Here is a 24,934-nt window from a genome sequence, read left to right as displayed (position 1 = left end):
AAGTTGTTACCAAATTAGAGAGAATCACTTGAAAGTAATAAAAAAATTTCTTAAAGAAATTCTAGAGAATTTGTGTGAGAGAATAATATAAATTTGAGAGAAAATTGATAAGTGTTAAAAGAATGGGAGATTTATTTATTTTATATAAAATATTTTGATTGGTGATTTTAAAATTTTTAGAAATTCAAATTTTTTATGGATAATTTTCAATTTTGGTGAGAGTAAATGATTGACCCATGATCATTCAAGTCTACCGGTAATATTAAAGACAAGGGAGGAAAAATATTTTTATTTGAGTCAATTACTTCATTAATATTGAAATTTTATTAATTTATAAAATTTATGTTTATACGTGATTATAAATTTAAAAATACAAAATTTTATATTAATTTCTTAAAAATGTTTGAATATCATTTACATTAACTTATTATTTGTGCTTTAAAAGATGATTTTAAGTTTTAGAATACTTGGATCACAATTTTTTTAAATACTATTTTAAATCCATTGGTATCAACATTATTAACAATAAAAAAAACTATAAATAATTCTATACATTTAACAAATACTATAGTTTTCAAATATATAGTTAGGGTGAGAGTGGGCACACTCCAACCCATTCATTTCATTGCGGCCCATCTACCACCACAATCCAGGCCTAATTTTTAACATGAACATTAATATTAAGGATTTTAGTTACCTTTCATTAAATTAAATATAAAGGTTTTTATCTAAAACACATCCACGTCATTCTAATCACTAAAGTGCTAGCCAGGAATTTTGGTTTGTTTTAACATATCAAATAATTACTACCATTTAAGAAATATTTTTACTGATAACTTTAGGACCTCAGTGCCAGTTACGAAATTTAAGGTAATTAAAGAAGAACAAAAGTTATGACAAGTCCCATTGGTTGGTGTGGATTTTTCTCCCTTCCAATCACCTTCCCTTTTCCACTGCCATTTTGATTGCTGATATTAAAATAAAATCTTCCCCTACAGGATTTTGGAAATTATAATGGAAAGTAAAATTATAAGGATTTACAAAAATATTTGTGCCGGGTAAATAGAATTATTCCACCAGATATATGGCCCCCAGGAGATACATTAGCACCATGGGACATAAGGATTGAACTACTGACACCTTATCAAGAACAGTTGAAGAAAGTATTAGAAAACTATCAGTCAAATATACCAAATCCAAAAGAATGGTCACAAGACTATCCATAGTTTTCTAGCAGTGCAATAGAAAACACGCCAGTTTGGACATCACCTATGGAAATAGAAGACAATCTTGACAGCTCACGTGATAGTCTTGAACAAAAGATTGAACAAATGGAGATAAAGTGCTACAGAGCTAAAGAATAAAAAACAAAGATGATAAAATAACTGAACCTCACTTCTGATGTTAGTACAGACTATGAAAGTAATTAGATGTGATTAGATGTTTTATTTGTTATATGAGTTGTTTATTATAGTATTAAGTAAAGGAAACCAAAATTGTTTCCTGGAATTTTAGTAAAGTATATTTTCTTTAATGGAAAATGATCAGATGGTTAGAAAGAAAGTATAATAGAGGAGTCAAAACAAGTATTAAAAACTGTATCAAACCATCGTAGGGTCAAATAAGATTAAACTCGGATCTTTTGCTTAAATTATAATTAGACAAATCTTTAAAATAAAATTATTTTATTAAAACCATCATATTGTTATCAAATAATTGTAACCATAATTAAACTTTATGAATACTCATCAAAAAATAAATAGTGAGTCACGAAATTGTAAAATATGATTTATTTAAAAAAACCACATTGTCCGTTGTAAAAAAAGAAGACGACGAAAAGAGTTATAACTAATAATGGCAAAATTTAGTTAATGAGGTTGGTATCAAAGTTCTGCTTCTTTGGGGTAAAGAAAATGCAACTCTTATCTCATGTTGAATTTTGTAGTTGAGAATAATAATTTTGAAGGCCCAAAAAGTCAACAAAGGGTGGGAAAGTTTATCCACACGTGGAGAGCTCTCCTCTATCCATACTCTCCGATCACAATCCGATTGTGAGATATGCCTAATTCGATACCACCGTAGAATTTTGGGTTTTTTTTTTCTTGACAAATTTGAAATTATATATCAAATTTTACACTGGATCTGTTTCTTTTCCCAGCTTTTTTCAAGTTTCACCGGTTTTGTCCTTTAAGCATGCACGAGCTTGTTGTATAAACTAGTTCTATTAGGATCCAAAATAGGAATTTATCTATAATATATATCATATAAATTTGGGAAAATTTTAAATTAACATATTTATTAAATTCACATTTAAAAATAAAATTTTGAAATATAGAAATTGTGGTAATTATACATTTAAAAATAATTATGATTTAATTTTGTAATTATTAGTTAAAATGTTGTACTAATTTTATTGATGTAAAACAGGATTATTGTTGAACAAAATTCTAGGCATTTTTAACCATAACTAAATTAATATAATAATATTACTTTGCATTAATTACATAAAGTAAAACTCTATTACATGTGGAATATGTTAAAAAATGTTTTAATTATGATTTCAAAATTTTCTATTATAATATTTAAATTGATAAGTTAATATATTTTAATTACATTCAATATTTAAAATTTTGATTAAATATTAGACGCTTAAAATCACATACAATGCATGTAACATTAGAAGTGAGTAAATTATAAAAGTAAGAGGTTCCAATTATTTTTTAAAAAAAGATTAGTTTATTTATCTTTTCATGTGAATGGAGTATATTTTGTGACCAACCATTTACTTTTTTTAGAGAGCACTCGCGGCAAAACAATTAGTCACTGCTATTGGCACTAAATACATTGATTTCGACTTGCTAGGAATTGACATGTATAAACAACGGACAAGTAAAGTAGAGAAGAACAAACACACAAATTTTTATGTGGAAAACTTCTCCGATGATGATAAAAACCATGGGTAAAGGAGGCTTCGATTTTTCGCTAAATTAGTAAACAAACAAGAATATCAGTATAGAGAAATAAACCTAAAGGTACTAAACGTACAAACTCAAACCTTGAAAATAAAGTCTTAACTCGAGAACAAAATTATCTCCAGTCTCCATAGTTACCGCGAAACTCTCACAAAACTCATATGTGACTACATCTTGTCGTCCTTAAGAAAAGCCCTTGTTAATTGGCATGTTAATTTTGGCCTCTAAAAATAGGGATACAAAGGCCCTTTTTAAATAGGCTAATATTAGAGTTCTATCGTCCTAAAATATCCCAAGAATAATCAAAGTTCGACTAGGAGAAAAAGTCTTACTTGGAGTAAAACCCCGTCGCTGCTTATGTGGGGGAATATTTTTACTTAATTCAAAAAAAAAACATTGCTTTTGCCAATGATCCAACCCATTCTCTTCATATAAAAACTTAACCAACTAAGGATAATTCTCATTACTTTAGAAATGTTTTTTTATTAAATTTGTTTTACAAAATTGCTGACGAGATGTGTCAAATAGGCGAAAAACGCCTCTTGTCAAATACAGTTTTGTAAAACATGTATGACTATTATTTATGTGTTTGGGAACAATTCTGCAAAAATGGGTATTTCAATATATATATATATATATTTTTTTTTTAAAGTAAAAATTCTTCGCTTATTCAATTTAAAGATACTAATTCAATCATCATTGTTGATAACTTTATCAAAATTTGTCAATTTATCATATTAATTTTTATCAATTATATGACACGCCAATGACAAATTTTAATAAAAATGCTGAAAAGTTTAATGACTGGACTAAAATTTTTATCAAAATACAGGGAGTAATATTTTTAAAAGGGAAAACATGTATTGATGAGAGGAAAAGGGGAAAAATGAAGAATAGAAATGCAGGGAATTCAATGAATTGATATTAGTAATTAGCAGCTGCTTGGTTTAGCAGTCAAACTACACATAAGAGTCGGGCCCTCTCATATACCCGCAACAATAACACCGTGTTTTTAAAATACTTGAGAAATAAGATAGAATCAAACAAACTGAAAAAATGGCCCTTTGAAGCTCTGAAAGGCCACATTATTAAATGTGAAACTAACCAGACCTAACAATCATACGCCATTTTGAATTATCCAAGACGATTTACAGGATATCCCAAGTTACTACCAACACCAATACCAGTAGCTTATATATATATATATATATATATATATTGTTATTGTTAATACCTTATAGTATTTGTTGAACTGTAGAAGAATATGATAAATGGTATATGCTTATTTATATGTTTCTTTTAATAAATTAAGACAACACTCACACTTGCATAAATAGTAACACCAAACCTGCACTTGCTAAATCTCCATTTTCATTGTTATTATTCCAAAGCATATTCGCCCCCAATTACTTATTTATCGTTACTAGTTGTCCTCAAACAAAATGCCTACCGGATATTCCTTTGTCCAAGTAGGACACCCAACAAAACAAACGCATCTGGCCTTGTCATTGTTGAGCACGTGGCAACCATTCATTCTGCACACCACCAACGCTTTTACCCTATCTCTCACTAAAATAACTGAAATTTATAAAAATCCATACTAAAACTGAACCACTAGAATTGGGTTCTATACTTGTATTTCGTTTTGTTTAGCTTCAATTCAGTATTTTAAAAATAAAAATATTACAAGATAAGCACAGTTTTTCTTTTTCCCCGAACTGAACACAAGGGAAAAAAAAGACAAGTCATTGATCTAATCTGGAAATAAAAAAAAAGGCCAAAAGGGGTGGGAGATAGGGTGACGTCATTGCCAGCCCATCCAGAAACGACGAAAACCGAATCACTCTTTGGAATATTCAACTCTCCCTCTCTCTCTCTTATTTCCTTTATATATTGCTTAACTCTTAAAACTCTCTCTCTCTCTCTCTCAAACATCAAAGATTCATTTTTTTGTTACGCGACGCCCCGACTTTGTTGTTTTTATTTCTTTTGTCTTCAATTTTCTCTCTTAATTTCCTTTTGAGTCCCTTCCTCTTCCTCAGCCATAAATATAAACTCTCATCCTTTTTCATCCTTTGATTTGTTTTTTGTTGGTACCCAAGTTTATTCTCTTGATTCTGTTTAGATCCTTTTTATTTATTTATTTCATCATAACTGCTCTCTTTTGCCTCCCTCACCTTCTTCGGATCTATCTATGCTATTTGGTCTGAAAACCAACCCTTCTCCCCATAAATTCATCCTCCACTGTTTCTGTAATCTGGGTGTGGAGAAACGAGGAAGAAGAAAAAAGTTTTAAGTAAAAAAAAGGATTTTTTTATAGAAAAAAGGGTAATGATAGAGATGGATTACGCTCTGAAAAAGCGCAGATGTCACGAATATGTAGAAGCTTTAGAGGAAGAACGACGTAAAATTCAAGTCTTTCAACGCGAGCTTCCTTTGTGTTTGGAGCTTGTTAACCAAGGTTTGTTTTGTTCTTCTTTTTCTTTTTTGGCCTTTTGCACCACCACCCTTTCATTTCATTTGTTTTTTTTTCGGGTGCTAAAATTTGTTTTGGATTGGTTTTAATAGCGATTGAAGCACACAAGAAAGAGATGTCGGGAGGTTCAACCACGACGGATTACATGCAAGGACAATCGGATTGTTCGGAGCAGACAACTAGTGATGTTCCTGTTTTGGAAGAATTTATTCCGATCAAAAGAAGCTCTAATTGCTCTGAGGAAGACGATGAACAAGAATCGCATAAATCCAAAGAAACCAATGTTCCTGCTGCTGTTGATAAAAGGAAATCTGATTGGCTTAGATCCGTGCAGTTGTGGAACAACAATCAATCCCCAGATCTACCCTTGAATGAGGTACGTGCCCTTTTGTTCTTAATGTTTTACAAATCTGCAAACAAAGAAATAGAACCCCCCCCCCCCCAAAAAAAAAAAAGAAAAGAAAAAGGGTTAACAATTCCTGGGATTTTTTTTTTTTTGCTTTTAAATTACAGGATGATGGTAAAATTGGAAGTGCGATCGAAGTGAAGAAAAACGGGGGAGCATTTCAACCATTCCAGAAAGAAAAAACTGTAGAGATGAGTGGTCAATCTGCAGTAGGAAAAACCAATGGCTCAGCTACAAGTACTTGTACAACAGAAAGTGGGAGTAGAGGAGGAGAAGCCAATAATGCAAATAAAAGTAAAACAGAAGAAAAAGAAGGTCAGGCTTCGAGAAAGCAAAGGCGGTGTTGGTCACCGGAGTTGCATAGGCGCTTCTTGCATGCTCTCCAGCAACTCGGCGGTTCACACGGTCTGTGTTACTAATATTTCGTTGTAATTGAATTCCTATCATTTATGTTGTTCATTTAGGCGACGATTATAAATGGGTTTTGTTTTGCAGTCGCAACACCAAAGCAAATTAGGGAGCTGATGAAGGTCGATGGACTTACGAATGATGAAGTCAAGAGTCATTTACAGGTTCCTACTACTGATTATTTCATCTTTTTAAATCTTTGATTACCTTTTTTTTTTTTTTTTTGCAGTAAATGTGTAATGGTTGGTTTACCGTTTTCTCGTTGGTAATCTTTTCTTGAACATGCTGTTACATTTTGATGGTTTGGTATATATTAGGGAAAAATCGATAGGGTTTCTGTTTTAGCAAATCCATGATCTGCTTTTGAGAAAATACTGCAATCGGACTAGTGTGTTCTACTATATTTGTCAATGTCGACCAAGTTTTCTATAGATTTTAGGTGTAAATTGTGGTCTAAAATTTTTATCTATCTGCAAATTTATACATTTAAGTTGTAGCATAGGCATAGCCTTAATCTTTCATGTGTTTTTACCTATTTCAGAAATATAGATTGCACACAAGGAGACCAAGCCCAACCGTCCACAACAATGCCAATCCACAGGCACCTCAATTTGTGGTGGTTGGAGGCATATGGGTACCTCCACCAGATTATTCCACAATGACCACGACCACGACTTCAACTAAAACAGCCACCGTGACACCAACTAGTGGAATCTACACCCCCGTAGCCGCTCCATTGCCTGCACTTCCTCAACCATCAGGAACAATGGCGCAAAGACCGCAACAATCACATTCCGAAGAAAGGGGGAGCCATAGTGAAGGGAGAGTTCAATCAAATTCACCATCAATATCTTCCTCTACACACACCACCACGGATTCTCCTGCGTTTTAGTTCTCGTTACACGAGAATAGGGTGTACAATTTTTGTAAGAAAATCTCGGTAGAAAGTTCTATATGATATAGAAACAGCAATCGTGAGGTTTTTTTTTTTTTGATTTTTTTGTCCCCTTAATCTACTGTTGTTAAGTTGTTTTTGGAGTGTAAACATGGATAGTGACAGACAGACTCAGCCTTTGAATAAAACCATCCATCTTGTTAAACGAATAAATTTGGAATCTTCAGCTAACAGGAACTTATACTGGAATCTAAACAAAAGCCATGTTTGTTCCACATATATATCGTAATACCCCCATTGGTCATTTAAAGTGTGATACAATGAATGCATAGAAAGGGTTTTCATTTCATTCCTGGTTAATCCAGATGGTTCCAGCGCAGAATAATAATTTGCCCCAATAGATCTTATCCAAAATGTTCCAGACAACCCCGGAATGTACGATGCTAATGTGCGGTATTTGGTAACTAGGGGACTAACAATAGAAAGAAACATTTATGTTGTGGGCACCATCTTGACTTGATAAAGAAGGTACCATTACTACTTGTTAAAGGAATTGAAAGCCTTATTGATAGAAACAGAATGATGGTTCTTGTTGGCTCCCTCTAACAAATGGTAAAACTTTATCAATGATCAAATGAAAACATACAAGAGATGTTGATTAATTGAGGTATCTATCAATTCAAGAAAATAGGGGATGGGATTTGGATAGCTATTCAAATATTTTTATGTTAAAACTATTGGTTGCGTGGAAGCCAGTTTTTTCCGCCACCAGAGACTTTACAAAATTTGACACTATCAACCATATAATCATTCTTCCCTCTCCCTTTTTTACAATTAAGTTAAACCAAAAGTTTCAACCCTTCTGAACCTCTCTCTCTTCCTTTTATAATGAATGGCTTCAAAAAATCTATGTAGATGCATGACATGTTAATAATCAAAGATGTTTAAAAACATCATTATATGTTAAAAGAAAATTCCGAGTTGAAGCTATAAAATTATTGAATGTTAAGAGATACCGAAAATTGAAATCGTCAAACTGCACGTTTGACATGCATGATGAAATAATTATATGGTAATATATATAGCATCAGGGTTTACTATTATTCTGGCATTTTGTGCACCAGTCCATGCTACCAACTTTATTCATATCTTATGGATAGGGATAGACAATGTATGAGATAATTAACCAAAAAAAAAAAAAACTGTTAAACCCATTTTTAAAACATCTTATCTGATAATTGTTAATTAGCTTCATTTGGAAGTCAGTGTGATTAGAAAGTCAAGTCATAATCTAACAAGGAATGGGTCCATTTAAAATAATAAGAAAAAAATAGTCACAATCGATAATCAAAGAGATCAGGATTAAACCCTATTAAAGTGTTATTACTGTTGTGGGGGTAGGAGTAGAACATAGTGGTGGTAATAATGAGAAAGCCCCCACAGGCCCCATAACACAACAGCATGGATGAATTTTGCATGGGGGTTAATAAAAAACGTGATGGCTTTGGGAAGAATCTTAAGTCCAACGATGCTCATTGGCTCCAACTCCAAAACAATATTAAAACTGAAATCCAGGTTTGGGGTTTGTTGCAAGTGGCCATCTCCTAATATTCTATGTACGACTTTTTCTCACTGCCAACCCAATTCTTATTTGCCTTTGGGATTAAAAATAAAAAATCAAAGAGACAGTGCCTGGAAGGGTCCACTTCCATTCTTGAAGAATAATTTATGCTTTGTTCAGATTTTGAATACAAATGGAAATGTTATCATCTTATTGTCCAAAGTATATTCTCTGTTCGTTTAACTTATCCTTATTGTTACATCCATCTAGGAAACTAGGAAAGCAACATCAATTGTAGTTAACAGATCCTAAGAAATTAAAGAATCTTACTTTGTCCAAGATTCCCCACATTTCCTTTTCTTTATTAATTTAAGCTGGTATTCGGTGCATGTAACCAATCAAGGATTAGGGGTATTTTTTAAAATTTATTTTGATTTAGGCAGAATGGAGTGATTTGGGAGAGAGAGAGATGGATCCATGGAGTAGGGGGATTGTTTGTCTCTATATAAAAGAGAATTCCCTCGTGATGGAAAAGCGGCCCTTGAGTGAATCTAAGGCCAAATGACTCTTCACATATTAAAAAACAAAGTTGGAAGAAGAGTAGACAAAAGTCAATTCTTGGTTTATTCATTGTTGATGATGATAGGGTAAAATGTTGAGAATATTCGACTGACCAAACATATTGCTCGAAAATCTCGTATTTAAGAAATGCTCATCAGTTGGGTCAACATTTCTGAAAATGAAATTTGTAATACACCAATATATACCATCTATGCGATTACAGCTAAGACCAATAACATTTACTTTCTTTTTCTTTTATTTAAACTCTTATTTTTTTTAATATTTATTAAGAAAGAATAACACAATGGTTTGTGAATCATGAAAACTATTGAGTTGCAATGTCATGGCTGACTAATATCCTTCATCCTGAAATTTCCCAATTTCATATTTAATAAATTAGATCTTGAAAGGTGCTTGTAAGGGTTGACAGCGCAGTAAGTAATGAATGAATACACTCAATTGCATTACTTCAAGTCAATGCCCATTTTAATAGAGTTTCTATACAATATTAGATTTACCATACGCCCAAAGGCTAGACTTGGAGTCTAATGAATTATAAATGTGTTAAATATATATTCCAAATCCCTTTCCTACTTCTAATTTACTTCTTTTTTCTTTTTTTTTTTAAGAATCTAATTTCTCTATCTTTTTAAATCCAAATAATATTATATTTTTATATTTTTTAATTACTAGGATGGTGGTTCACCTTTGGTTGAGGCGGAGAACCATTGAATAAAGGATCTCGTGAGGGTGTTTGAGGAAGTAAGTTTAGATAAGAGGAGGAAGAAGAAGATGAAGTGATTTTTGTGTATTGGTCCTCCTCTTAAATATTATGTAGAGTTTATATATGAGAGACCCATCCTGAGCTTACTAATAGTAGAGTTATATCTTGTTCCCTTGTAGTGGTGATGATGTGATGTTTTAGGATATGACTTTTAAAACAATTGGGTAATCAACGAGCTTCAGATCCCTCATGTGTCTAGCAAGTGTGGTCTCGAGGAGTTATATTTTGGTACCCAAACATAAAATTGTCAACTTTTTTATATTTAAATTGAGCTTTTGGGTTGATTTGATGAAAGTTAATAAATAAAAAATCTATTTTTACACTATAATCATTTAGCTTTTTAATAGTATTCTTAAGTTTTGGATGATAACATCATGATAACACCATTATCACCACAGGTCAAATATTCATTAGATCACGTAAAAATTAATATTGTTGGACTCATGTGCCATTTTATGTAAAAGAAGCCTAACATGAGTACCAATTTAAACAAAATAATATAAGTACCAAATTAAATATTGAATTCAACTATAATTACCAAAAAATAACATACCAAGTTTGGGGTCGGGCCATACATACACAATGCATTCCTTTTTCACAGCCCAGAGTTCCACAAACAGGTACATTTGTTCTAAACTAAATTTGAATTTATTTATCTGATAAACCTATCTCTTTGATTAGATTTGATGTTATTAGACAAGTAATGGCAACTCAATAAAATTATAAATAGAAATATAAATACATATGTAATTGAAATGGGATATATCAACCATTTAATATAACTGTTTTTTTTTTATAAAGTTTCACTAATACAAGTATAATTCGGATACAATACAAATACAAACATATGTTCGACACAGATTAAATTCTAAATTTATGAAGAGTACAAAGACATATAACATATTTTAACCTATCCACTTTTACCCTTTTCTTTTTAGTTTTACTAGCAAATGTAGAGATTTTAGGGGGGAGGAATATGCAATGGTTCACCAGGTGTGGGCTCTAAAGTCTTTGCATCTGGTAGTTCCTTCGACAAAAGCTCCTGTATTTCAAATGGAAATAACACTTGTCTCAGCCACTTGAATATCTACTACATAAAAATAACAATATTTACTGAGTGATACAAATTGGAAGATAAGTCGGACTAAGTCCTGGAGATGAACACCACAGGAGGTGGATATGTGAATTTAGGTCCCAATACAAGAAAAAGTGTTTGCCAATGACCCTAAAACCATTTCTGGATGAATATATCAAATGGGCGCCAGCCAATGCAGATACCATGGTTCATTTATTTTTCAAGAAAGGGTAAAGGAATTGACCTTGAATGATTCAATTGTTCCTTCACCCTGGATTATGCTGGCAAGAAATCCTTTGCTATCAAGATCTCCATTTTTCATTGGCACAATGAACCTAAAAAAGAATCAAGGAAAAGTCATATGCATGGGAACAGTAAAACGTTGATTAGGCATAGATTCAAGGACTAGTTCAGGTAATGTACTTGGCATGGAGCAGTTTAGCTAATTGCACTGCATCTTCTTGTCCAGAAACCAGAGTAAAATTTGGAAGAAGCTGCTTGATCACTGGGGTGATAACAATGTCAGCATGCTCCTTCTCAAGAAAATCTTTATTGTATACGCAATGAGGTTCATAATAGAGAGTCAATTGGCCCTGTGGAGAAATGACTAGATACCTGAAACACATAATTCCAAGACATTGGGGAAAGAAACCTAATATGTAAAGATAAAACTCTAGAAGGGACATCGATAAGATACCAATGGTTAGAACGGGGGATGCAAAGTCAAATTGACAAGTTGAAGCTTGGAAAGCTTTACCCATTCTCAGGTCGTTGCCATGGAGGACCCAGGACTGGCCCAGCAGTAGCTTGAATTCTGACTTTGGAACCATTCTCTGCTTCAACTTCAGACTCCTGACCAGGTTCTAGATATGTAACCTGAAAATTTCTAAAGCTAAGGTGAACTGGGTGTAAAATCATAAGCTTGCAAATTAGTTTAGAACCAGGTGCTCTACTACAAAATAGCTTAATGAAATGACAAGTTCTGTCCTAACTTGTCTACATTTAACACTAGCATCTATTTATGATGATATATTCCATGAATGAAACCACAAAAATGCAGTGGAGACTGAAGTACAAACAGATGCCTACAAGAAGCAGCTCTGAAAACTAAATTAAACTTTTGAACTCACATTTCTGAAAAGAGGATCCAGCAAAGGCTTGGCATTTGGAGTAGCAATGACTCTGAGATTTGGGGACATCTCGGAGAGCGGTTTTAAGGTTTTTAAATGGCAGTGATCATCAAGGCTTTGTGTTATGAGTAAGCAATCAACTTGAGGAAGGTCAGTAAGCTGCACAAACAAAGTTAGATTCCAATTATAACAAACACACACAGAGTAGAACGACAAAGATGATTAACCATAAATAAAGAAGTCCTACAAAGATCAGAAACATGGATACTAAAGAAGAGGAAAAAACCTCGAAATTCTTCAAAAATTTCTTGGCAGCATCATAGAGCCATGGAATACCAAAATCCAAGTTACCCACCAATATTGGATCAACCAAAACTCTCACCCCACTTATATCCCACAGCCAACTATTCCCCTATATACCAATAATATAAACCATGTTGTCAACAACTCTTTTTTCAAAAAAAAAAAAAGTTTCAATATAATTGAATTTACAATAATAATAATAATAATAATAAAACCCACCTCTAGGTAAGTAAGGTTGAATACATCAGTCCCAGAAGAGCTTGATCCAACTGCACTTTCTTCAGAAGCAACAGCAGAAGCCACCTTATCCCACCTGTAAAACCAATCCAAATCGAAAATCAATTAACTAATTAAAAATAAGTCAAGCACTTAAACAAACAAAAAGAATGGTACATTTAAGTTGTTATACCTGCAAGTTGAGAGCTTTAATGCATCTGAACGGAAGCTAAATGGGGTTTGAGGAAGTGAGCAGAGACGGGCGGGTAAGAGTGTGGGGCCTCTGTTTCTCCAAGTTTTGCAAGACAAGGGAGCGGAATTGCAATGAACTGCCATGCCCATGCTGCTTTTGCTTCTTTAGTTTAATGCTTTGGCCAACTGGGTGGGGATTTATTTAACCCATTTTGCTGTGTCCTGACCCTTTCAACATGCGTATCTGAGCTAATCATCATTTGCTCTACTTGTTTTCACTCCACCACTTGGCACACTCTCGACCCTTATTTTTCTTCAAAATAACATAATATTTTTCTACAAATTTTGCTTTTAGTCCATGTACATTATAAATTTATGGATATAGTCCTTGTGCATTAATTTGAATTTTTAGTCCCTACGGTTAAATTCATTAAACTATATTCTGTCGCAACAAAATATGTTCATTAAATTTGTTTTTAAAGAAAATAGAAAATATATATTTCTAGAAAACAAAAATCACCATGCCGTTATTCCTGCTGGAATTCGGTATTAGTAAGTGACAAATTATGGCAGAATTTAGATGAATATTCTAAAGCGGCTTTCTGGATCTACTAAATTGTTACAAAGGCCTTCATACTATACAACTTAAACACTAAGCTTCATCATTTAACACACCATTAATCTCTTGTTTACATCGACTTTTTTAACTTTCTTTAGGTAAAAAAAGCTTGTTGGTATATCCAGAAGCGAGGACGCTGAAGAAGCTTGCGAGCATTCCTCCCCAAAAATATAATAATGATAAGCTTTACTACACAAATGTTATGTACATCTATATCTTGAAATTAAGTTCCCTCTCCCATCTTTTGGGGTGGTAAGGTAAAGCGTTGGCAATCTTGTTACCTTGTAGCCGTGGCAACTCATCTCCACAGGGGATCTTCTCATGCCAAACAAATTCATTCTCGTTTTCAAATTTCCTTAGCATATCAGAAGCAGCACCAATTTCTTTCCCAAAGATGGATCTCCAGGATTCTTCTCCTGGAAGTTCCCTTTTTCCGTTGATTAGTGCATCACGAAGAACTCCAATTGCAACCCCAACTTGCTCACCTATCTTTACACTTTCTGCAAGGTATTTCCGACTTCTCAACTCATGTAGAGCTTTGCAAGATGATATAAACTCCTGTACAGTTCACACAGGACATCATAGTATCAGCTCCTCCTTACAGGATATCTCTTAATGCAACAATAAACAACAACAAAGAAAAGTTGTGTATTTGCATTTACTTCGTTCTAATATATGGATTAACAACATGGAGCAAGGTATTCAGTGAAGACATGAAAGGAAATTGCCAATGAAAAACTGTAAAGGAAATCAACATACTCAGGCAAGTCATCAAATATCAAGTGAGGAGAAAGGCTAATCATATCACGTTAAGTTTATGCTATTGATTGCAATTACTAAATTAGGCAAAATCAAGTGATCAAACTGATTAAGCTTACTTAATCATGGAATAAGAGATGTCAATGACTTTCAGACAGAAAAGAGCGTGTAAATACCAAGAAACTCGATGAAATATCTTTGTACTCTATAGTATTTGAATATACAATAGCAGTGGCTTCACCAAGCAACTCTGTAATACCATAGTGCAGTTTTGCCAGAAGACCAACAGTGGATCCTTTTTCTTCAGCCTTCCTTATTGTTACAGCCTGTTAAATTTCACAATATAACATTAACAACTATCAGAGACAAAGGAATTACTAAAGAAGCAGATAAAAAACAAACCCTTGAATATTAAAAGATTTTGCATTCAGTTTCAGGCCAAGATGACAGGAACCTAGGATAGATATCCTAGAATATTGAAATGCAAAATCCTTAAAACTAACCTGGGCTTCAGCCAAGCAAATTATGCTCATAACTGTGCACATGGATGGAGTTGCTTCCAGTGGCCTTTCAACAGACTGTGAAGATTGTAAAGAGGGAAATACCTCATTAGCAAGGTGTTGAAAAACACCAGAAGCTTCCCTGAAAAGTGTGGCAGATTGCACCAAGTCTGGCACGGTGCAAAGTAAAATGCAATATTATGAACACAACTCATGTAATTAATAAAAAACATAATGTGAGAATGTCAATGCCTACCTGCTGGAAGAATTTCTATAGCCCTCTCCCGAAGCAATGCAGCATAAAGGTAAAGGGTCATACCAAGCTCATAACGCAAATTATCAATTTGAAAAAACTTTGGACCCCTGAGGTTAAAGAGAGAAGATGAGCTAAGAGCACTACTCCAACGGATCTTAAGTTCCGAAATCCAACGAACAACACGCTGGTTGCTGCATACCAAATCAACATGAAAAATCAAGTTCTCCAACAATGGCAGGTATTGCTCCAGCTTCTGAAGGTCCTGATGCATTTCATATAAAAAAGGGAAAAGAAAAAGAAAAACAATCAGAATAACCTGTTGAAACCTCATGTGGTTATAGAAAAAATAACCAGAGGCAACCAAAAACAAGTTTCTGCCTGTAATAATTTATGGATTATAGCAATGGAGTGAAAAAGAAAGGTTTGTATTGATTACAAAAGCTAAAATGTGAATTAAGCAACATTAAGAAATTACCCTTAGACAATGAGAAGTTAAGCCTCCAGACATTTCTCTTGCAATAGCCTCAGTAATGAAGCTACTCTGATTAATGGACTCCTCAATTACTCTGCGCCTAGAGCTCAACTCCTTGAGGTGTTCAAGTGTGGCAGGATCACGCGCAGAGAACACATCCTCAAAAACAATCTGCCAGTACAGCAAACACATCAATAACAGCCCGAAAAGTAACCAATTTGGAAAGCCATTATCTAGAATGAAACATACATGCATAAAAGATTACATTTCTTTAATCCGGGAAGACCTACTAGGAAGAATAAATAACAAAGACCTTCACTCAGATAAATGAGCAGCCTTCATAAAAATTCACATCATCTTGTCTCAACAGGCACCCACTATATATATTCGGTTATCAAACCATCAAAATAAAGCTGAAAACTAGGATTATGCCATAATAATGGGCAATCAAATAAGTATGTTAATTTCATATAAGACATAAGGTACTTTAATCCGATGCATCTTTTTTTATAGACTTGGTAATTGCTAACTGTATTAGAAACTGGGCATCCTTTCCTCCCCCAATTAAAAGGGTTAAATCCTAGACCACTAAAATCCATAATTTCAAATCAAAATCCAGTTTTTTTAATAAACTTAAAACAGAATCAAGAGACCGTGTGAGTGACACTACCTTATTGGATTGGAGCTTAGCGGGCTGAAGATAATGCAGCATCATCTTTTCCAAATACGCAAAACAAAACCCAAAAGGCCAAAGACAGACAAAAAATCAAAACACTTATCTTTCCCTTCTGTAGACCTTCAGAAAACCCCAGAAAATGGGATTAAAAAACAGGACAGGGTAAACAAAATTCCAACACGAAAGGAGAGAACACCAAAAGGGTATAAAGGGTGTTTTTCGCTGGTTGTAGTTGTTATACGTAGGGAACGGAAGAGTTAAAAGCCTTTTATGGTCGGGGTCGTTATCAAGGTATTTTCTTCATGGCTTCTCGATTGGATTCCTTCTCTGCTAAGACTTCGATTTTACAATGAAACAAGAGAGCGAGCGATGCGAAGTCTTCGGGTCCCGCTCCGCTGGCTTCCCGCCGAATCCGGACCTTTATTGCTTTCGGGTCGGATTTGATCTTTCATAAAAGTTCTCTCGGATCGTATACAGATGTACGCCTTCAGTGAAATTTTTTTTTTGACTTGAGTTATATTTTATTTCTTAAATTAATTTAAAATTTTTCGAATTCGAGTCGAATCTAATTAAGTTAAATTAAAAATTAAACATGTCAAATTAAAAATTATTATAGTATAACTAATTTCATATTTAAACACATAAATTTGAAACTATATATATTTGAAAATTATTTAAAAGCAAAAAAAATACTTGGATCATTAATTATCTTATTTAGCTCCCAAAATTATTATTTTAGAAAATTTTAAAATTTTAACTTTCTTTATATATATCATTTAGATAATTTTTAAAAAATATAAATTTTGAAAATTTTATAAATATTATGAATTTTAAAATTATTTTGAATTTTTGTAATTTTGTTGAGAGAGATACCAAATTGTTTATTTTCAAAATTGACAGGGGCTAAAAAGGTATTTACACCAATATGTTATTTGAATTGTAAAATTCAACTCGATTCGGATTCGAAACTCGAATTACTTATTCTAGTTGACTCGAATAACTTAAAATTTAAAAATTTTTTCGATTTTTTCGAATTGAATCGAGTTTTGCTCACCCTTACATAAACATGGTTTTTAAGGTTAAAATTTGTCATAAGTCTCTGTACTTTTTGAAAGTTTAGAATTTAGTCTCTAGACTTTTATGCCTAGGAATTTAGTCTATCTTGTTTTTCATATTTCAAAATTAGGTCCAATTGGTAATATTATTAATTTTATTAAATTTGTTGGTGTAATATTATGAAATAAAAATGCTTACTTGATAACCATGTAAATGTAACAGTGTGAACAATTGAAATCTGAGAAGTAAAATAACTAAATTTTTAAAATAGAAATCTAAAATTTCAAAAATAGTATAAAAGCGTATGAGATATATATTTTATTATAATAATGTAAGTGAATATAATGATACATTTCTTTCAAGTGTTTTTTTAGAGTTAGGATCAGAATAAAATATTAATTTTTGAGCCGTTCGAGATCAAGGAACAGAGGAGGGAAAAACTCTACGAAGTGAAACTTTTCGGTTCGACATCTCCTAAACATCTACTATGAGAAATATCTTTGAAACAAATTTATTTTAAGAAATATGTTTTTATAATGTTGTAATAAAAATTGTTATATCTTTTTTATAGAGAAAAAATTTATTTATATTAGGCTCTGTTTGTTTGCATATAAAATATTTTCTTTTCTGTATTTGTTTAGTGGAAAATGAATTACAAAAGGAAATTATTCTCCAAAGAAAGGTAAAATTAAGACATTTAAGGAAAAAGCTTTACCAATTTTTTTTCGTAACACATTTTCCAAGCTGAGAAGGCTCTGTTCACTGTCTTTATTGTTGAAGAAACAAAAAGGGAATGCTCTCTCCATTGTCAATTCCAATTTTTTTTTTTATGATTTAGTCTCTGAAATCTAAATTTTTACTATTCTACAATTTAATTCCTCAAAAACATATTTTCTTATTCTACAGTTCAGTCCTAAACCTCATTTTGTATAGTTTTGTAAAACAGTCCATCTTCTAAAATTTTTAGATTTTATAATTTAGTCCTTACAACTAAAATTGTCAAAATTTCCAAAAATTAGTCCTTGATTTTAAGAGTTAAACTTTCATATTCTATTTTTCAGAATTTTAAATTCTCAAATAATGTAAATTAGTCCTAAAACTCAAATTTTGAAATCTTTACAATTTAACCCTATAGTTTCAAACTTTTCTATTTTATGCTCAACTTTCCAAATTTTCATATTTCATAATCATATAATTTAGTTACTACATCAATGTTTCAGATTTCACTACTCAAACCCTTAGAATTCGAAAATTTATAAATTTTACAATTTGGTCCTTACATCAATTTTTATTAAATTAAATCAATTTTCAACTTAGTCTTCCAAATAATATTCAAAATAAATATTTATCACTTTGAACTTAATTAAACATAAATTTATATACCCTAATGTATGAAATTAACAATTAAGCTTAATTAAGTAAATTTAAATGGATTAAAACTAAAACATGGTTAATTAAAATATAAAGAAGCTTTGTGAAATAAACTCAATTAAATAATGAAAAGATAATAAAATCCCAAATGTATATTTGTTTTATTGAAAACAGCTTTTATAAAATATTTTCAGATATTTTGTTAAACAAAGAAAAATATTTTACATGATTCATCCAAACACCGAAAAATATTAGCTTTTCCAAAAAGTAAGTCATTTTTCAGAAATCATTTTTAAAAGTCATTTTAATGAAACAAACAGAGCCTTAGTGTAAAATTAAAATAGTTTTACGTCGATTAATATTTTAACAATCCAACTATCGTATTTCATGATCCAATATTGTAGATCATATACGTCAAGTTTGGTGTAAATTGAAAATCTCGACTATTTATTTTATGTATAAAACTTTCAACTGCTCATTATATATTAATGTAGATAATATTTTAGATCAACAAGATATAGATATTGGATTAATTTAAAATTTTACATACATGACAATTAAAATTATATTGTTAAATTCAATGATTGGTAAAAAAATTACATAATAGTATTTTTTTACTGAAATTATTAAATTCTTTTATGGAAAAAATAAATACTAAGAGTTTTAAAGATAAGAATTTCGTTAGTGAAAATGGAGTTGGGACTTAAATTGTTTAAGAGTTACAGAAGAATATGGTGAAATATGAGAGGCATCAAAGACTGAATTCCAAAATGTGATTGTAAAAATAAGAGGAAATAAGGAAGCTTTGGCAGAGTAACAATAAAAAGGTGGAGACGAAGGAAATACCTCACTTTTACACTTTACTTATGGAGGTTGTGGATAGACTAAGAGTATCTTTACACCATGTTTGGTTGGGTGTAATGGATTAGCCATTACACCTCGGTTCGGTGGCCCCACTCAATACGCCGTTTGGTTTGCTATATTGCCCTAATACGGGCCTATTACATTGTGGACGGATTCGGCATTTTCTCTGCTTCAGCGACGATTTCTAATCCCTTGCAAAAGCAAAGATTATGTAATCGGTCTCTGTTTTACCCTCCCCTTAGCGAAATCGATCTCCACCCCACCCTCTCCCTACCAACATCAACAGAAGGTGCCAGCGAACCAAACCTCCAGCCGCTCCCGACTTTCATCTTTGTATCTTTCGCCGACTCGACGGTCTCAGATCTCCGGACGCTTTGAAGCGGCAAGTGAGTAATCTCCGCCTGTGAGTAACCTCTATTTCTTTCCTCTCTGCATGCAATTTTAATGGGTGTTATTGCAATTTTTTTATAAATACGAGTTTTTGGTGCGATTGTTTCAGTTCTTGGTAAATCGGCATTTCGTTTCTTGCTGGTTATGATTTTTTTTCATTATTTGTTTGGTTGTTGATCATGATATATGTATGTATATATATATATGGTTTTGTTTCATCGCACTCTTCCTTTTCTTCATCGATTATTGCAGGTTCTTCTTCATCGATTATTGCGTTGTTCACTTAATCGATTTGCCTTTTCTCATTACAGGTTATTTGTTCCAACACTTCTTCATCGCACTCTTCCCCGATTTGTTCATTATAGGTTAGTTTTCCATAGGTATTTTCAATGTTTGTATTGCATGTTCGATTGAAAGGTTAGTTTTCCCCGATTGCATGTTTGTATTGCTGTAGCAACTTTTGTTGTTTCCTTTGGATAAATAAAAAAAGCAAAGTTTATCCAAAAAAAATCAAGTTTAGCATACACTGTTAGGATTCATTACCCTCCTGATTTAAAAATGCCAACTAGTTAGCATCAATCCATTTACACTAAATAGTTTCAACAGGTGATTACTAGATACTTTAATAATGAGCCTGCTTCATGTAACACTAACCACAAACTAGGGTTGCAATCAAGCTGAACCGATCTTGAACTGTTTTAAGCTTGAGATCTATTTGAAGCTGCACTATTTCATCTTTACTTCCATGTTAAGTGCTATTTTCAATGATTGCCTTTGTTAGAACTTAAATGGAATTTGATATGTCTATTGGCTTTGCTGAAATGATGAATATAGTGCAATAGGGATGCTTTGTATGTAAGGATTATTAGTACCATGAGGTCCATATATTTGGCAATGCAAGCACTAAGATTTCTGATATGAACTGAGTAATCATATTCGTGAGCGAGACATCTATTGATATCATTTGCTGCCCTTGAATAGTTGTTGTTAGATATAATTTTTCTATCTCTTGATTGTTTCTTCATTTACGTGTGGTTTCACTTTGATTTTCCTTCTGTTTTGAGATGATATTTTTTTAATAGTATATTATTTGTTATGCTGTATTATTTTTCCTTTAATGTGTTTTTCTTTGCTTTATGTCTTGATTATCTATTTGTGTTCACAATTTTCATTTTTCTTAAGGTAGCATTGGAAACCTAAATTTTATTATCTATTTTGCTCAGTCTAACAAACTTTGGTTCATACTCAACTAAATTTTAGAATCAAAGTCTGTATTGATACATTGTGCTAAAATATTCTGTATTGCAAGTCTGTATTGAAAGGTTAGCTTTCCCCGATTGCATGTTTGTATTGCTGTTTCTTTTCCTTTGTTATGTAATCCAAAGAGTTTTAAGGCATAAGGGCAAGTATGTATTGATGTTTAACTTCTGGTTTAACTTGTAAAATAAATTTGATAAAATTGTGTCTTGTGCACAATGTCTTCTAAAATCAAAGTCTGTATTGATACATTGTGCTAAAATATTCGTATTGATACAGTGAGCAATGGAAACTGTCTGATGTTTTCAATTCAGACAATTTTTTGATAGTCTGTTGTTTTTTGAAAGAGTTTACAATGGAAATTGTTGATAGTGCTGTTTTTTCAATTCAGATATTAGCTTCTCGTTGTTAGTGAGTAGAAGATGAAACTGGAAATTGTTGCATTTGTTCTGATATTGTTCTTGATTTGTTCTGGAAATTGTTTTGATAGTCTGCTGGAAATTGTTCTTGATTTGTTAGTGAGTAGAAGATGAAACTGGAAATTGCAAGTATAGTAGGATATAGTTCTGTTATGATTTAGATTTTGAAATCAAATGCTATAAACGAGTTAATTGAGCTATTATTTTAATTCGATTAAGGGTTAATTATGTTGTTTTCTATTAAAGACTCAAATAATTATTGAATTATTTTACAAGGATTTTTTAGTTAATAAGCTCTCTGCTTTTAAATTATGTAAAACAATCAAATTTCAATTTCGATGCTTATATAATGTTCAAATTTAAGATTAAATCTTTATATTTTAATTTTAATATAATTTGGTACATCAATATTAGCCTAGATACTTTAACTGATTAAAATGCTAACGTTAATATTTAAACTTGATTATAATATTAAATTTTTTGTTTAATTCAATTCATTATAATATCGAAAAAAGTGTAATTATTGTTTCTTTCACAATCATAATTGCAAATACAATACTACATTTTAATAATTATTTGTAGATGTAAATGAGATTAAATTTACAAAAATAGTTATATATATTTATACTGAAATGAAATTTAAATTTAAAATGTTATAAAAGTTTTAAAACTTCAATTTCATTATTAAACCAAATCCTCATTCTTTATTTTATTTGTTTTAAAATTAGGTCACCTTAATTAAACTAATCATCAATAAATAAACTAATCAATTTTCAAACTTTGAACATGCTTTATAATTTTAAATTATAATGAGTTTAGTTATAATCTAACAAATACCAACAATTAATTTTAGGTCAATTATACATATACCTTTAAATTTTAATATATTTAAAATGTATTTAAATATATTTTCTTTCTTTATTGTTTGGGTGATTGATAAAGAAATGAAATTAAAGTTGCAACGATATCATTTAATAGATACTTTTTTGCTTCGTGTGTTCTAAAGTTGTATTGTTTATTTTTATTTGATAATGTGTAATTGCAACTTCAATTCTTTGATGGTGTGTTCTAATTTTAATACGTTGCAGTAATGGCTCGTCTGCCTTTAATTGCACAAAGTGTGAGGCGTAAAAGAATTGGTATTACATTGACAATATGGTTGGAAATCTGTAGAATTGCGATTTGGTTCTTATTTACAATGGGTGCCAGCCTTAGCCTACATACTTATAGACCAAGGATTAGGTCCTATACCTTAGATTTTTATGCAAAATGGGATTATGTGAAAAGGCTTGTATATGCTAGTGACGAGACCTGTATTGAACAAGTTAAGATGAATAGAACTGCCTTTTTAAAACTATATGAGATGTTAGAATCGTTAGGGGGATTGAAGTCGTCAAGAAACATGCTTGTTGATGAGCAAGTGACAATATTTTTACATATCATCTCCCATCACCTGAAAAATGGAGTTGTCAAGCATCACTTTAGAAGGTCCGGGGAAACTGTTAGCAGAGCATTTCGTAGTGTTTTAAATGTTGTCTTACGCTTACAAGATGTGTTATTTAAAAAGGAGGAGTCAATTACAGTTGATTCTTCTAACACAAGGTGGAAATGGTTTAAGGTATTGGACTGAGTTTTATATATAGCTTGTACAACATTTAGTTGATTTAGATTTAAATTAGTATTCTAACTCAAGGTTTTATATCATGTGATATAGAATTGCTTAGGTGCTCTTGATGGAACCCACATCAATATTAGGGTTCCAACAGTTGATAAACCTAGATATCGAATGCGAAAATGTGACATAGCAACAAATATGCTAGGTGTTTGTACACCTGATATGCAATTTGTTTATGTTCTTCCTGGTTTGGAAGGTTCAGTTGCTGATGGACGGGTTCTTCGAGATGCCATTAGTAGAAGACATGGACTAAAAGTTCCTCATGATAAAGTGGATAGTTAGAGGACTTTGAATTATTCATTAAGATCAAACTTTTTGTGCTGAATTAATCATTTTAAAAAAAAATTATTTTATAGGTTGTTATTATCTAGTTGATGCTGGATACACAAATTGTGAGGGATTTCTTGCACCATTTAAAGGACAACGATATCATTTGAACGAGTGGGGTCAGGGTTATCAGCCAAGTTCTCCGCAAGAGTTTTTTAATATGAAACATGCCTCAGCACGTAATCTTATTGAAAGATGCTTTGGGTTATTAAAACTTAGATGGGGAATACTTAGGAGTCCATCATTCTATCCTGTAAGGGTGCACAATAGAATTATTATTGCATGTTGTTTGCTCCATAATTTTATTCGAACCCATATGAGTATTGATCCTATTGAAGTGGAGGTGGGAGAAGGATTACCTAGTAATGTGGTGGATGACGATGAACCGAATATCGCAAATATTCATCCATCGAATGCTTGGGCTACTTGGAGGATGGAACTAGCCAACCAAATGTTCAATGAATGGCAAGCATCTAGAAATTAGTTAGGTTTAGGGACAAAATGAGTTTCAATTAATTTGTTTATATTATTTTATGTATCTAGTTTGTGAAACTTTGGTGGTGTTTGAATTGATTTTTGTATTGTACTAAACTTGTTGAATTATAATTTAATTTCTTTTCATTCAAAGATGTGTTATAATTTTAAATTTAGTATTGAGCTTTTGATTCATGATATTGAACTTAATTATAATTTTATAAAGTGTTCACCTTTTGATTCATGATATTAATAGTAATTAATATAATTTGTTTTTTTTCTTAAGATAATTATGTCAGGTGTTCCAGAATCAAATGCTTCTTCTCAAGCTTCTTGAGGAACCAAAAGAAAATGGGTTCCAGAAGAAGATGCAGCATTGGTTTCCTGCATGGTGGACTTGCATAATGTTGGAACATTTAATGCTGATACCGGGTTCAAAGCCGGTTTATTTAAACGAGTTGGAAAGAATGCTACAAAAGGCTTTATCAAATGCAATTGTAACAGCCCGATTTTGGGTCTAGTCGGAATAGTGGTTTCGGGACCACAAATCCGACAAGGAAAAAAAATGTAATAGCCTGAATTTTCAAAGGTGTCAGAATGGTGATTCGAGATCACTAAATTCGACAAATGAGTAGAAAATATTATTAATTTAGTGAGTATAAGTTAAATGTAAAGTTAGGAAAAATTTTGAAATAGTGAATAGTGCACTAGAAATAAATATAAAATAATTAGAATCGAAAATAAGGTATTGAGACCTCGAGATTTTAAACCGAGCCATAAATATTTATAAAAATATTTATGGAGTGTTAAAAGTTAGTATTAAAGTTTCACAAGAAATTT

General features: G+C 31.9%; 3 protein-coding genes across 4 annotated transcripts; 1 reads left to right on the top strand and 2 right to left on the bottom strand.

Moving 5' to 3' along the window:
• The first annotated feature begins 4,885 nt into the window (after positions 1–4,885).
• LOC105764557 (transcription factor HHO2) lies at positions 4,886–7,388 on the top strand. The gene is made up of 5 exons (XM_012583185.2): positions 4,886–5,433; positions 5,541–5,824; positions 5,962–6,259; positions 6,350–6,426; positions 6,804–7,388. The coding sequence occupies exons 1-5, from the start codon at positions 5,304–5,306 to the stop codon at positions 7,152–7,154; spliced, it is 1,140 nt and encodes a 379-aa protein (XP_012438639.1). The 5' UTR covers positions 4,886–5,303; the 3' UTR covers positions 7,155–7,388.
• Positions 7,389–10,810: 3,422 nt separating this feature from the next.
• Positions 10,811–13,257, bottom strand: LOC105764556 (uncharacterized). Of its 2 annotated transcripts, XM_012583184.2 has the most exons (8): positions 12,981–13,241; positions 12,791–12,884; positions 12,555–12,680; positions 12,269–12,427; positions 11,896–12,014; positions 11,562–11,753; positions 11,383–11,473; positions 10,811–11,105 (listed from the first exon to the last, which is right to left on the bottom strand). In XM_012583184.2, exons 1-8 carry the CDS (start codon positions 13,127–13,129, stop codon positions 11,025–11,027), a joined length of 1,011 nt encoding a protein of 336 aa, XP_012438638.1. In that variant the 5' UTR covers positions 13,130–13,241; the 3' UTR covers positions 10,811–11,024. The 2 variants fall into 2 exon arrangements, with proteins under 2 accessions (XP_012438638.1, XP_052481501.1); XM_052625541.1 differs by lacking the exon at positions 12,555–12,680 and having other exon boundaries at positions 12,981–13,257.
• A 356-nt stretch (positions 13,258–13,613) lies between these two features.
• LOC105764555 (uncharacterized) lies at positions 13,614–16,662 on the bottom strand. The gene is made up of 6 exons (XM_012583183.2): positions 16,256–16,662; positions 15,589–15,756; positions 15,114–15,375; positions 14,861–15,027; positions 14,534–14,683; positions 13,614–14,156 (listed from the first exon to the last, which is right to left on the bottom strand). The coding sequence occupies exons 1-6, from the start codon at positions 16,298–16,300 to the stop codon at positions 13,809–13,811; spliced, it is 1,140 nt and encodes a 379-aa protein (XP_012438637.1). The 5' UTR covers positions 16,301–16,662; the 3' UTR covers positions 13,614–13,808.
• Between the last annotated feature and the right edge of the window lie 8,272 nt (positions 16,663–24,934).

Source organism: Gossypium raimondii, chromosome 12 (assembly GCF_025698545.1).
Source record: "Gossypium raimondii isolate GPD5lz chromosome 12, ASM2569854v1, whole genome shotgun sequence".
In the NCBI taxonomy this organism is placed as follows: domain Eukaryota; kingdom Viridiplantae; phylum Streptophyta; class Magnoliopsida; order Malvales; family Malvaceae; genus Gossypium; species Gossypium raimondii.
The sequence above is the reverse complement of the archived record's forward strand: the minus strand, read 5'-3'. Positions and strand labels throughout refer to the sequence as shown.

What these genes read in the sequence shown, in the direction of transcription:
- LOC105764557 (XM_012583185.2), top strand. Translation starts at nt 5,304, where the DNA reads ATGATAGAGATGGATTACGCTCTGAAAAAGCGCAGATGTCACGAATAT. An exon ending in CAGATCTACCCTTGAATGAG is followed by an intron (nt 5,825 to 5,961) that starts GTACGTGCCCTT and finishes TTTAAATTACAG; the next exon opens with GATGATGGTAAAATTGGAAG. An exon ending in GCAACTCGGCGGTTCACACG is followed by an intron (nt 6,260 to 6,349) that starts GTCTGTGTTACT and finishes TTTGTTTTGCAG; the next exon opens with TCGCAACACCAAAGCAAATT.
- LOC105764556 (XM_012583184.2), bottom strand. Translation starts at nt 13,129, where the DNA reads ATGGGCATGGCAGTTCATTGCAATTCCGCTCCCTTGTCTTGCAAAACT. An exon ending in TTAAAGCTCTCAACTTGCAG is followed by an intron (nt 12,885 to 12,980) that starts GTATAACAACTT and finishes TTGGTTTTACAG; the next exon opens with GTGGGATAAGGTGGCTTCTG. An exon ending in GCTAAACTGCTCCATGCCAA is followed by an intron (nt 11,474 to 11,561) that starts GTACATTACCTG and finishes ATTCTTTTTTAG; the next exon opens with GTTCATTGTGCCAATGAAAA.
- LOC105764555 (XM_012583183.2), bottom strand. Translation starts at nt 16,300, where the DNA reads ATGATGCTGCATTATCTTCAGCCCGCTAAGCTCCAATCCAATAAG. An exon ending in CTAAGCTCCAATCCAATAAG is followed by an intron (nt 15,757 to 16,255) that starts GTAGTGTCACTC and finishes CTGTACTGGCAG; the next exon opens with ATTGTTTTTGAGGATGTGTT. An exon ending in TAACTTCTCATTGTCTAAGG is followed by an intron (nt 15,376 to 15,588) that starts GTAATTTCTTAA and finishes GAAATGCATCAG; the next exon opens with GACCTTCAGAAGCTGGAGCA.